Source organism: Tursiops truncatus, chromosome 3 (genome assembly GCF_011762595.2).
Source record: "Tursiops truncatus isolate mTurTru1 chromosome 3, mTurTru1.mat.Y, whole genome shotgun sequence".
Taxonomy (NCBI): Eukaryota; Metazoa; Chordata; class Mammalia; order Artiodactyla; family Delphinidae; genus Tursiops; species Tursiops truncatus.
The window spans coordinates 42,899,311-42,913,581 of record NC_047036.1 but is presented as its reverse complement, the minus strand read 5'-3'; the positions used below and the strand labels follow the sequence as shown (position 1 = coordinate 42,913,581).

The window sequence follows — 14,271 nt, the reverse complement described above, 5'->3', positions numbered from 1 at the left end:
GAAATTTGAATTCTATGGAATTTTCACACCTCATTAAAACGTTATTCTTCCTTTCATCTCGTTTTCTAGCCTTTCAAAATGTCAGGATCATTTCTGGCTCATGGGCCCACAGAAACAGGGCCCAGACTGGGCCTGAGGGCTGGCTGGCTGAGCCCTGGGCTGAAGCGTGCCTGCGGCGGCAGCAGTGAGTGGGGCGCGGGCTGCGTGCGCGCCCGGCAGGCCGCACGGGCTTTCCCCGCACGAGGTAGGAGCGGCCTGGGGAAGGCTGGGGCCCTTTTCAAGCCACGCCCCTCCCCACCCGGACCCGCCCCCCACCTGGTGCTTTTACTGTGTTTTACTGTAGCCACCCGAGAAAGAATGAAGGTATCATCTCTCTTTTATAACCACAGATTGGCTTCTCTGCCATTCTTTAACATTTTTTTCCCTGATATTATTGTAAAAGAAAGGCTATTGATAGGGCACTAACGTAGCTGTTTGCATGGTTCCCAGAGCCCTAGAAAACTCTAACGGGAATTTTATCAGTTTTTAATGACCTTGCTAAAACACAAGTTTTCCTGTTTGTGTCCTCTCAACGTCTCTCTGACAGTTAACAGAGAAAACGCAGATGACCTTCTCCAGTCACAGAGGCAGCGCAGGACACTGGGAGTGGGGACAGTTCATGACTCGATTCCAGGAGAGGAAGGTCACCACTGCCTTCTTTTAGGCCATGTCCTGTGATCTGCTCTGGAGAGCGAAGTGTGTGGCCTGCAGAATGCGCTTCTGGGCTTCCTGCCCCTCTTACTAGAGGAGATGCTGACTCCTATGAAACTATCTTGGACCGTCTAGAACAAAACAGAGGACCCTGATTTCCCTAGCCCTCAAAGGTAGCAAAAGTAAATTTGGAAATCCTACAAGCGGGGCTGATGGGAAGGGGAGAAAGGAATAAAAAGAAAAGAAACAAGAAATAGGGAAAAAAAAAAAGGAAGTGTTAAAAAGATGAGAAGCTGCTGGGAGTTGTGGGAAAAAAGAAGCAGAAGACAGGAGGCAAGAAGGAAAGTGAGAAAAGGGAAGAAGAAATGAAAAGAGGAAGGGCCAGGGTGTGGTATTTGCAAACTATTCATTCAGGCTTTAATGAATAATTAAGGGGAGGAGAGAAGAGGGTAACATCTTCATCTCTGAAACCCACTCACAGAAGCCACCTGTGACCTTTTCTTCTCCCCAGCCATCAAATTCTTGGACTTCAGGCTCAAAAGCCTCACCCAGGTGTGAGACCAACAAGATTAGAGGGGCTCCTCCGGCCCCCCTGCACTGTCCCTCAGCTGGAGGTGGCAGAGGGTCACAGGAGGGAGGGAGGAGTTTTGGGGCACCAAGCTAGGACTTCCTGTGAGTTCACAAATCAGAAGCAGGCGGAAAGGGCCCCGTCTGGAACTCTGAGGGACTGGTGGCTCACAGAAGTGCCCACATCACAACAGTCGGGGGTGGAGGAGGTATCAGGGTGTAGAGAACCCACCACAGCCGGGACCCCATGTATCCCCTTCGCTTGGTCCCTTTCCACTCCCAGGACACAGGTTCCCCAGAGCCCTGCTCCAGGCCCCCCTTATTCCTTGATTTATCAGTAGTTGCTGTTCTGTAAACTAGGAGTGACGAATTTGGGGGGTGGGAGGGTGCTACAGACGCTGGAGTTTTAACGAGGAGAGCTTTGGGAAAGCATCACCCTGCTTGTGCCTGTGATAAGGATGCAGCCATTGGCTGAGGACAGAGGCAGGTGGCGGGGAGGCGGGGAGGCACATCCCTGCCCAGCGCCGGGCCGCAGACTCCGTGCTGCTCTCCTGAACATCTGTTGGCGTTCAGAGCCAGTCCCAGGGTGGACGGGGCACAAAATCCCCAGTGAGACCGAGTTACAAACCTGAGGCGACGCAAATCATTGCACTGGGCCATGGCCACTTCGAAAGGCCAGGGGCTTGGGCCAGAAATTAAGTTTAGTTCTAGAAGAGTAAAGCGATGGTTTTGCACACCTGAGTCCGTGGCTTGTGAAGTCTGTGCCTGCTACACAAGCACTGACTTCTCAAGCACTCAGGAAAATTACCGTCAGCCTTTCTCTCTGGCAAATGCCGGGCTCACCGTGCCCTGCTGCCCCCATCTCACCAGGCTCTCAGCGACCTCCCCTGATGGCCAGGTGAGTCTTAGCCACACGTCAGGAAGTCACGTGATGTCACTGTGCTCAGGGTAGGAGCCCAGTGCCAGCCATAAGTTCCCAGGTATCTGCCATTAGCACTGGAGCTAGAAGCTCCAGTCATGGTTGCAAGCCCTGGGCTTTGCCGCGCGAAGGCAGAGGAATCCTGGTGTTGGAGCAGCACAGGTGCTAAGCATTCCATGTGCACAGGCCCTGCTCAGCTGCTTCTGGGAAGAGGCCTTTGAAGGGTGTGTTTAGTAAGCATTCCTGGGCTCTGAGCCAGTGTGAGGGGACAGAGTCCCTGTAAAAAGCTGCTGCAGTCTTTGGTATCTTTCTATTCCCAGGCTTGGGTGCAAGATAGAGGGGCAGCGAGGGCCTCCAGGAACTGTCTGCAGGGCTGGGCAGTGGTCTGGACAGTAGTGTGGACCTGCCGGCCCAGCGAGAGTCCGTTCCCCAGCGCGCTGCCAAGGCCCTCCCTCGTTCCTCCATCCCCAGCCATGCAGTGGACCAAGGGCAAGAGCCCTGGGCGGGGGTTTTGCTACAGACACTTGAGATTTAATGAGGGTAATGAGGCATTTCAGGCACACCATCAGGAGGGCCACACCACCTCCCACCCCTATGTTGAGAGAGAGACTTAATCTCTAAAGTGGTGTCAGCGCTACCTCAGAGGTGTAGCCTGGAGCCAGGGAGGTCAAGGTGGAGGGAGAGAGCCTCGCCTCCTGGCACACCACCCAAGTGCCAACTAAGCAACTGTTCTTTGGCAACAGGGAAAGTCTCCCTTGGAGCTGCGAGGAGTGGTCCCAGCAAAGACTGTGCCCATGGCCCAATTCCTCAGGAAGGCCAGATATGTCCGCCTCTGGTGTCCACTGCCCCTCCAAGTCAATCCGGCAGAGGCCTTAGCGAGAGCTTGTTATCTGAACAAAAGAAAATAAACTGCTTTTCCTCTGCAAAGTGCTCAGGCTGATCACCATCCTTTCTTTTTAAATCTTTTTTTTTTTTTTTGCGGTACGCAGGCCTCTCACTGCTGTGGCCTCTCCTGTTGTGGAGCACCGGCTCCGGAATGAAGAAGTAATTTTTTTTTTTTTTAATTTGTGGTACGCGGGTCTCTCACTGTTGTGGCCTCTCCCGTTGCAGAGCACAGGCTCCGGACGCGCAGGCTCAGCGGCCACAGCTCACGGACCCAGCCGCTCCGCGGCATGTGGGATCTTCCTGGACCGGGACACGAACCCGGGTCCCCTGCATCGGCAGGCGGGCTCTCAACCACTGTGCCACCAGGGAAGCCCTTAAATCTTTATTTTTAATTAATTAATTTATTTATTTATGTTTGGCTGCGTTGGGTCTTCATTGCTGTGCACGGGCGGAGAGCCGGGGCTACTCTTCGTTGCAGTGCGCAGGCTTCTCATTGCGGTGGCTTCTCTTGTTGCAGAGCACTGACTCTAGGCATGTGGACTTCAGTAGTTGTGGCACGTGGGCTCAGTAGTTGTGGCGCACAGACTTAGTTACTCCACGGCATGTGGGATCCTCCCAGAGCAGGGCTCGAACCCGTGTCCCCTGCATTGGCAGGCGGATTCTTAACCACTGCGCCACCAGGGAAGTCCACCATCCTTTCTTCTCAAGCAAGCTACACGTCTGGGCCAACCAAGCTCAACGCGTCACTCGGGGGTGTGCGAAACTTTCTCTAACACAAGCGGGATGGGGAGACGCCAAGGAAGCTCTTGTAGCCAAGTCTTCTGTGAGTCATGCACACTGAGACGTAGGGGGATTCAAGCCGTGGCGGCATTTAGACTTCTCTTTGGGTTTGGTCTAGAAGTTTTTCAGACATGAGAAATTCTCTGGTTGTCAGTGAATTTTTCAAGTATGGGTTTGGTGCTCCTTCCCCACAGAGATGGTCTGGCCCTAAACCTTGGGTAGGAGGGAGAGGATGCTCTTTGGCTTCTGAGCAGATCCCCTCTGGCGTTCCAGAACATAGGTGTTGCGATTCTCTCGGTGGAATCTCGACTGAAACTGCGGGACAGTAAGTCCCATATGGGGAGGTCATGTACTCATTCTTTTCCCCTCCCAAGATGTTTTCCTGACCCTTTTCAGGTTCCTCTGTGGAAACCACTTCCAGAAAATTCTCAAAATTTACCACCAACCTGTCAATAAGGTCACTGGGGGCAGAACATGGTTTTAGAATCCCATCTTCTTCTGTGTTCACAGAGTCATCAAACTCCTTCAGATTTAGCTTATCCTGGAAAAGAGAAAGGGACACCCCAATGGTCATTTGGGGGCCACATATGATGTAGCCAAAAGCTATTAGGCTTGGGACACCCAAAGCCCCACCTCTGGACCAGCCCCCCTCTTAGAGGCCAGAAGTGGTGCCCTTCCATGGGAGGTTAGCAAGAGTGGTCCATTTCCTGAGAAGAATGCAGTGTATTCAAACAATTTCTTCTTCTAGAGAGCTCAAGGCTATTTTCCACATAATCATATGCTCATAAAATCCGAGTGAAGATGGCAGCATCAAAATTAGAATTATCACAAAGACAAATAACTTGTCCAACATCACCAGAAAATCAAAGGTGGCCTCCTGGTGGGTGTGGTGTCCGACATCTTTGTATCCCCAGAGCCTAGCTCACTGCCTGGCGTATAGTGAGTGATTAATAAGTGACTGCTACAGAGGCCAGACCTACAGATGATTCATAAAACATTTTAGACATCAGACAAGACTGCCTATGAATTAGTTCACTCTCTTAATAATTTTTGGTAAGCAGGAAATGAAATAAGGTAACACATGAATGATAGAGAACAAAATAGAAACAACCAAAATTTAATTAAATAATAAAAATAATTTTCACGTCCGTGTTAAAAAAAGACTTCTGAGTTGAAACAGGGGCTAATATTAAAAATTCCGTATCAAGGAATACTGGAAACAGTCCTTCAATAACAAGGATTTAAAGGTTATATTTGATTGGGCTTCTTTCTACTTAACCGAGAAATTAAACCTTAAAATTTCAGAACAGTTTTGAATTTAAAAATGTATGAAAATGGGAGGTTTCTATTACGGATAACTCCCTAGAAAACCCCATTGCCAATGTCTCCAATCTGAGAAAAACAATCTGATGCAGCCTGCCCCAGCCTCTGGACAGAAATGCACATTAGCGGCCCCTCGGGTCCCCAGGTGGTCTCTAGATTAACTTGCTCTTGGCTGCTTTTTAAATGGTCTCCAATCTTATAGCTGGGTTCTCCTGCTTTCTAATTAGACAGTCAGGTCCTTAAGGGTAGGGCCAGTGTCTCTTCCATGGCACCCTTTATAGGACCAGTTTTATGCCCAGCAAACACTGGGTCCTATGAGCCTGGTAAAGCCCTTTCCTCTTGTCCAAAGAATGAGGTCAAAGTCATTCCAGGAAGGCTGATTCCACCTGTCCTGCCAGCCATTCCCTGGGACTTTTTAACCTCGAGTTCTCTTTATGTGAACCCTATGCAAACCTCAGTCCATCACCCTGTCCACCTCCCACAACCAGCCTGCTCAACAATCTCCTTAACAAAAACAGGAGTGTTTACCTTTAAATCATCTCCACGCCATGTGGCTATACTGCTTTCAGCAGGGTTGGGGACACTGGGCCAACATAGGTGCTTTCATTTGCTAATAAGAGATAAGATTTTAAAATAGGAAGTGAGTCCAAGAAGAATTGTACTTCTACTGCATGGCCAAGCCAAAGAGCAGGGCTTCGATGCAGGGAATCGTATGGCTCCCTATTGAATAAGGGCAAGCTCACAGCCTCCTGACAGAAACTGGGAAAGCAAAGTACTTTGGGGAGTGAAATTGCAAGTCAACTATGGGACGTGATGGGAGGAGACCTTTCCCCAGGCAAAGCTTTTCTTACTCTTCCCTGCTCTCCCACCCTGAATCTCCACCCCCTGGTCCTGATGCCGAAAATCACACCATCACAGAGCCATTTCCTTGAGATTTATTCCCCAGGAAAGGTAACACTCTAAGCCTTACAAGACACCCACACTTCAGAGCAGTGATTCTCAAAGTGTGGTCCCAACCAGCAGCATCAGTACCACCTGGGAGCTTGTCGGACGTGCAAAATGTACGAGAACGTGTGCTGATGACTTGCTTACAACCCAAAGCTGACTCAGGTTGACATTAGCTTGGCCATAACTAAGCACAGCTGCTTGGCAGAGAAGGCCCACGACTGTGTAACTCTGGAGAGAGCAGTCTAATGGGTAGAGAGCCCTTGACCCTCAGGGTAGAATGAGGCTCTCTGGAGAGAGAAAGCACAAGACCCTGAAGACAAGCTTCCTTCCCTACAGTGGCCAGAGCAGGCAGGACAAATGGCCCTCAGCGACCCCTCTGACACTGCGCCACAAGCAAGGACCTGCCTGTGCTGGGCATACGCTGGCCAGTGCTCTAACTCCATGGGCACCCTGCTCCCTGCTCTGCCTGGGAGAGAGGCTGGTGGCCTTGAGGGCCTTTGCTGCTGCCACGGGTCCCCTCTAGACACACAGAGAGAGGATCTTCTCCCCAACTCTAGTCTCAGATGCCAAACACAGAAGACAAGGCCTGTGGGGCAGCTGGTCTTTCCCCGGCTTCAAAAAGTCCTAGGCCCGGTGCACAGCGCTGTCGGGGGTACAAGTCCTCCTGTTTGGTTAGAATTCTGATGTGCCACAGTGTAAGGCATACAATAAATTCAATACATATGTACCAACTCAATGAATGAATGGACACCCCTTAACGGCAGTGTGCCCTCTTCCACCCATGGTGTCTTCCACCCCTTTCCACTCCCGATTTTGAGGGCCCACACTGTTGTCTACAAACTCACTTGGGTTTTTTGAGATCATATGCCACCGTCAGGATGATGAGAATAAGAAGGCCACCTCCAACCAGGGAAGTTATAACAAAAATCTCAAAGACACCTTTGAGAAAAGGAGAACAAAAGTCAGTAGCAGGTTGAGCCCCTTACTTTCTTGACAAAAATCAAAGATTAATGTTTTCTTCCAGTAGCTTCAGCAACATATACCCTAAACGTTTTCTTTCAATTTAATTCAAATTCATTCAATTTCTCTTCTCCCTGAATAATACTGACAGAAATTGTGTTCCCCACATTCATCCTCCAACTTCATTCATCTAGTAAACATTTTCTGAGCACTTACAATTGCCAAACACTCTTCTGGGTAATAAAATAAATAGCAAGAAGCAAGAAACACAAGATCCCTACTTCCGTGGCGCTTACCTTCTGGCTCAAGAATTCAGACAATAAATAACCTATTTCAGATAAAATGGGGTGATAGAGAGTAGGGTAAAGTGGGTAGGGGGTTAGCACCTTTAGATAGGGTGGCAAAGGAAGAAATCTGAGCTAATGTGAATAATGAGAAAGAACTGCCCACATTCATGCTGGGGAAAGCATTCCAGGCAGAAGGAAAAGCATAAATGAGAACATAAACGGGAAGTGGTGGGAGGTGAGGTCAGGAAGGGACAGATGAGGAAGGGTCCTGAAAGCAATGGGAAGGAGTTTGGATTGAATTCAAAATACAACAGAAGCCACTGGTGGGTTTTAGGCAGGGGGTCTAGGATTTTAAACTCTGGCTGCTGTGTGGAAAACAGATGGTAGAGGATCAAAGACAGAAGCAGGGAGATCTATAAGAACCAAGAGTAACAGACCCATCACGAGTAATGAAATTGAAACCGTGATTAAAAATCTTCCAACAGGGGCCTCCCTGGTGTAGCAGTGGTTGAGAGTCCGCCTGCCGATGCAGGGGACACGGGTTCGTGCCCCGGTCCGGGAAGATCCCACATGTCGCGGAGCAGCTGGGCCCGTGAGCCATGGCCGCTGAGCCTGCGCGTCTGGAGCCTGTGCTCTGCAACGGGAGAGGCCACAGCAGTGAGAGGCCCGCGTACCGCCAAAAAAAAAAAAAAAAAAAACTCTTCCAACAAACAAAGGTCCAGGACCAGATGGCTTCACAGGTGAAATCTATCAAACATTTAGAGAAGAGCTAACACCTATTCTTCTCAAACTCTTCCAAAAAACTGCAGAGGGAGAAACACTCCCAAAATCATTCTGCGAGGCCACCATCACCCTGATACCAAAACCAGACAAAGATGTCACAAAGAAAGAAAACTATAGGCCAATATCATCGATGAATATAGATGCAAAAATCCTCAACAAAATACTAGCAAACAGAATCCAATAGCACATTAAAAGGATCATACACCATGATCAAGTGGGGTTTATTCCAGGAATGCAAGGATTCTTCAATATATGCAAATCAATCAATGTGATACACCATATTAACAGATTAAGGAATAAAACCCATATGATCACCTCAATAGATGCAGAAAAAGCTTTTGACAAAATTCAGCACCCATTTTTGATAAAAACTCTCCAGAAAATGGGCATAGAGGGAACCTACCTCAACATAATAAAGGCCATATGTGACAAACCCACAGCAAACATCATTCTCAATGGTGAAAAACTGAAAGCATTTCCTCTAAGATCAGGAACAAGACAAGGGTGTCCACACTTGCCCCTCCTATTCAACACAGTTTTGGAAGTCCTAGCCATGGCAATCAGAGAATAAAAAGAAATAAAAGGAATATAAATTGGAAAAGAAGAAGTAAAACTGTCACTGTTTGCAAATGACATGATACTATACATAGAAAATCCTAAAGATGCCACCAGAAAATTACTAGAACTAATCAATGAATTTGGTAAGGTGGCAGGATACAAATTAATGCACAGAAATCTCTTGCATTCCTACACACTAACAATGAAAAATCAGAAAGAGAACTTAAGGAAACAATCCCTTTCACCATTGCAACAAAAAGAATAAAATACCTAGGAATAAACCTACCTAAGGAGGCAAAAGATCTGTACTCAGAAAACTATAAAGCACTGATGAAAGAAATCAAAGATGACATAAACAGATGGAGAAATATACCATGTTCTTAGATTGGAAGAATCAATATTGTGAAACTGACTCTACTACCCAAAGCAATCTACAGATTCAATGCAATCCCTATTAAATTACCAATGGCATTCTTCACAGAATTAGAAAAAAAAAATTCACAATTTGTATGGAAACACAAAAGACCCTGAATAGCAAAGCAATCTTGAAAAAGAAATGGAGCTGGAGGAATCAGGCTCCCTGACTAATCTACACTACAAGGCTACAGTAATCAAGACAGTATGGTACTGGCACAGAAACAGAAATATAGATCAATGGTACAGGATAGAAAGCCCAGAGATAAACCCACACACATATGGTCACCTAATTTATGACACAGGAGGCAAGAACATACAATGGAGAAAAGACAGCCTCTTCAATAAGTGGTGCTGGGAAAACTGGACAGTTACATGTAAAAGAATGAAATTAGAACATTCCCTCACAGCATACACAAAAATAAACTCAAAATGGATTAGAGACCTAAATGTAAGACCAGATACTATAAAACTCTTAGACAAAAACATAGGCAGAACACTCTTTGATATAAACCACAGCAAGACTTATTTTGACCCACCTCCTAGAGTAATGAAAATAAAAACAAAAATAAACAAATGGGACGTAATTAAACTTAAAAGCTTTTGCACAGCAAAGGAAACCATAAATAAGATGAAAAGACAGAACCTTCAGAATGGGAGAAAATATGTGCAAACGAAGCAACAAAGGATTCATCTCCAAAATATATAAACAGCTCATGGAGCTCAATATCAAAAAAACAAACAACCCAATTAAAAAATGGGTGGAAGACCTAAATAGATATTTCACCAAAGAAGACATACAGATGGCCAAGAGGCGCATGAAAAGCTGCTCAACATCACTAATTATTAGAGAAATGCAAATCAAAACTGCAATGAGGTGTCACCTCACACTGGTCAGAATGGCCATCACCAAAAAATCTACAAACAGTAAATGCTGGAGAGGGTGTGGAGAAAAGGGAACCCTCTTGCACTGTTGGTGGGAACATAAATTGATACAACTACTATGGAAAACAGTATGGAGGTTCCTTAAAAAACTAAAAATAGAACTAGTATATGACCCAGCAATCCCACTATACCCTGAGGAAACCATAATGCAAAAGGACACATGTACCTCAATGTTCATTGCAGCTCTATTTACAATAGCCAGAACATGGAAACAACCTAAATGTCCAACAACAGATGAAAGGATAAAGATGTGGTACATATATACAATGGAATGTCACTCAGCCATAAAAAGGTATGAGGGTTTTTGTTGTTGTTGTTTACATGATAATATTTATCTTTTATTAGATATATTACATATTCCCCCAAATATATAAAATCTTCCAAGAGAAAATATCAAAACCTATTGCTTTCAAGGTAAGCAACATAATCAAAACGAAAGCAAAGAATTTCTTCCAGACAAAGGAATGTGAAAACATTTCAGCACAAATACAACAAAGACATGGGAAGGTAATTACAATGTTTTACATTTTACAGCATTTTGTTTTAATCAGTATTTGTAGAAAACAAGGATGCTGAGTTCTCAAACACTGTAGGTACAACCGCAAATTAAATTTTCAGAAAAAAAATAAGAGAAAGTAATGAACTACTGAATGTCTGCAATAATAAACGTAATAAAACATAAGCAAACAAATATGCCACTGAGATCACAACCGAAGTGTGTGATTTTTAGTGTGTGCCGGGGACACTAAATTATTTAATCAGTTCTTGACCACAACCCAAAGCAAAAGCATCCTCTCTTCATTTCCCTGATGATTTATTCTAAAAATAAAAAGCAGAAACTTGCTGGTAAAAGAGAATTTCTGTTTTACCTGTGAGCAGCCGGTGGCAACACACACTGAATCAGACCCCAACCAAACACGGGACAGATCCATCTCAAACAACCGGGAGTGGCAAAACCACTATTATTGCAACAAGATTTTTTAATTTCAATTGATCAGAAATTCCAGAACAATTAAGCACACCCGCTTAAACCACAGTGAACTCCTATAGGAAGGTTTTATTGGGTATTTGTAGTGAGGTGGATGGACCTAGAGTCTGTCATACAAAGTGAAGTAAGCCAGAAAAAGAAAAACAAATATCGCATATTAATGCATAGATGTGAAATCTAGAAAAATGGTACAGATGAACCTATTTGCAGGGCAGGAATAGAGATGCAGATGTAGAGAATGGACATATGGACACAGGGCGGGAAGGGGAGGGTGGGACTAACTGGGAGATTAGGACTGACATATATACACTACCATGTGTAAAACAGATAGCTAGCAGGAACATGCACAGGAAGCTCAGCTCGGTGCTCTGTGACGACCTAGATGGGTGGGATTGGGGGGGTGGGGTTGGAGGGAGGTCCAAGAGGGAGGGGAAATAGGTATATATATAGTTGGTTCACTTCATTGTACAGCAGAAACTAACACAACATTGTAAAGCAATTATACTCCAATAAAAAAATGAAAAGCAAACAAACAAAAGAACCAAGGGTAAGAAACTTCTAGTCTCCAAGGCAGGCTCTTGATTTCAATCTGACCCGTAGAGAAAATTCCATCAGATAATGCAATTTGTGCCTAGTGTTGTGAAAATATAACATGATTTTAAAAGACTTTAAAGAGCAATATCAAAAAGAACTCCCAAAAGACAATGTTAGTCAATAAAAACAGAACATGTTTTCTGTGTAAAAACACATGTTTTACTCACATTTTCCAGAACCATAAGCTATTTTTATTCTTTTGGATGCGTGATGATGAACAGGAGAATTTCAAGAATACTTAGACTATTTATAGCTTTTATTGAAAATTTTGCAATGTTCCTTCACTTTTAAGCTTCATTTTTTTAAAGTGTTAGTATATCCTTAAAATCAAACCTCTGTCATTCAAAGACAGAGATTTCTGTTTCTCCCATTCTATTTCTCTGTTTTCTCCCATTCTCCTTCCTTCTTTCTTCCTCATCTCCCTCTTCAGCCTGTCTTCTTTCCCTCTTGAATATTCCCCATAACCATCGTATGAATCACATTGTATTTTACATTATTGTTGTATTTATTAAATTTTTCTTGCTCCCATTTTTTTTTTTTTTTTTTTTGGTGGTACATGGGCCTCTCGCTGTTGTGGCCTCTCCCGTTGCGGAGCACAGGCTCTGGATGTGCAGGCTCAGTGGCCATGGCTCACGGGCCCAGCCGCTCTGCGGCATGTGGGATCTTCCCAGACCGGGGCACGAACCCGTGTCCCCTGCATCGGCAGGCGGACTCTCAACCACTGCGCCACCAGGGAAGCCCTCTTGCTCTCATTTTTTAATATAAAAGCTGATTAGTAGAACATATTATACACTTTTTTACTCAAAAAACTCCACAAACAATGAGGTTAAGTGGGCCAATGGTGCTTGATCAACCAAGGCTTTCCCTTGTTTGACACACAGGGACTGGTGACTATGAACTTGGGGATAGCCTTGAGGTGGGAGCTGGTTTGGAGTGACAGTGAAGTTGGCATTCACTTGATCCCTCCTCCCTAAGAAGATTCGGGGCTACCCAGGAAGAAGCAAAATGACCCATCTTTCCAAATTCAGCTCTCAATTTTCCTGCTCTCCCTCCTCCCTCGTCACCCATATGCTTTCCAGGAAGGCCAATGAGTCAGAGAGCAAATGGTTCTTCTCACTTCTCCCTTTCACTTGCCCTCCCCCTGCCTTTGGGAAACATCATCTGTGACTAGCCTAAAGGAAATGCCAAGGAGACATTCCCAGGGACTGAAGGAGTACTCACTAATTGACAATGTCTTGAAGTTTATCCTGGTGCCACTAGTTCCCCCAGCACTGGTGCTGGCCATGACCTGAACAGTGTAAGAGGTCTTTCGTGTCAGGGACTCCAGGCTATACTGCAAGATGCTGGAGTTGACTGTCTTGGCTAAAGGAAAAATATAAAAGTCAAATACCACAGCCAAACCCAAGTGAAAACTGTGCTTTAGTGGCACTGATATAAAAGCATTGGAACCTGGGCTTCCAAACTTGGCCACCTCATACCCCAATCTCTTTATTCATGTTCTGATTAAAATTAGCCTATCAAGATGGATCAAAGACCTAAATATAAGAGTTAAATCTATACGACGCTTAGAAAACATAGGATAAATCTATATGTCCTTAAATTTGGCAATGATTTCTTAAATATGACACCAAACACACAAGCAGCAAAAAGATTAAACTGAACTTCATCAAAAGACACTATCAAGAGCGTGAAAAAACAACTTACAGAATGGGAAAATATTTGCAAATCATATATTTGATAAGGAATCTGTATCCAGAATATGTTAAAAAAAAACCCACAAAACTCTAACAGCTCAACACCGGAAGACAAACAACCCAATTTAAAAATGGCAGGGCTTCCCTGGTGGCGCAGTGGTTGAGAGTCCACCTGCCGATGCAGGGGACACGGGTTCGTGCCCCGGTCCGGGAGGATCCCACATGCCGTGGAACAGCTGGGCCCATGAGCCATGGCCGCTGGGCCTGCACGTCCGGAGCCTGTGCTCCGCAATGGATGAGGCCACAGCAGTGAGAGGCCCGCATACCGCAAAAAAAATAAAAATAAAAAAATTGGCAAAGAGTCTGAAAAGACTTTCTCCAAAGAAGATACACAAATGGCCAAAGAGCAAGTACAAAGATGCTCTACATCATTAGTTATTAAGGAAGTACAAATCAAAACCACATTGAAATAGCACTTTACACCCACTAGGATAGCCACACTATTTTTTAAATGGAAAATATCAAGTGTTGGTAAGGATATGGAGAAATTAGAATTCTCATATATATTGCTGGTAGAAATGTAAATTGGTGTAGCTGCTATGAAAAGAGTTTGGTGGTTCCTAAATAAGTTAAACTAGTATTACCATATGACCCAGCAATTCTACTCCTAGTAATACACCCCAAAGAATAAAAAGCAGAGATTCAAACAGATAGTTGTACACCAATGTTCATAGCAGCATTAATCACACTGGCTAAAAGATGAAAACAACCCAAGTGTCCCATCAACTGATGAATGGATAAACAAACTGTTTATCCATATAATAGAAAATTATTTAGCCATGAAAAGGAATGCGGTGCTAATACATGCTATGACATGGCTGAACTTTGAACACATTATGCTAAGTGAAAGAAGCCAGGCAAAAAAAGGCCCCATAT

The 14,271-nt window shown here is 45.0% G+C and overlaps 1 protein-coding gene across 1 annotated transcript in view; it reads right to left on the bottom strand.

The window, feature by feature from the left end:
- Positions 1–3,851: 3,851 nt before the first annotated feature.
- IL31RA (interleukin 31 receptor A) overlaps positions 3,852–14,271 on the bottom strand; it is a 58,772-nt gene continuing 48,352 nt past the window's right edge. Inside the window, 4 exon segments of the mRNA XM_019929159.2 lie at positions 3,852–4,382; positions 5,693–5,774; positions 6,958–7,051; positions 12,863–13,003. Of these exon segments, the coding sequence (XP_019784718.1) occupies positions 3,933–4,382; positions 5,693–5,774; positions 6,958–7,051; positions 12,863–13,003 (767 nt within the window). The 3' untranslated portion in view covers positions 3,852–3,932.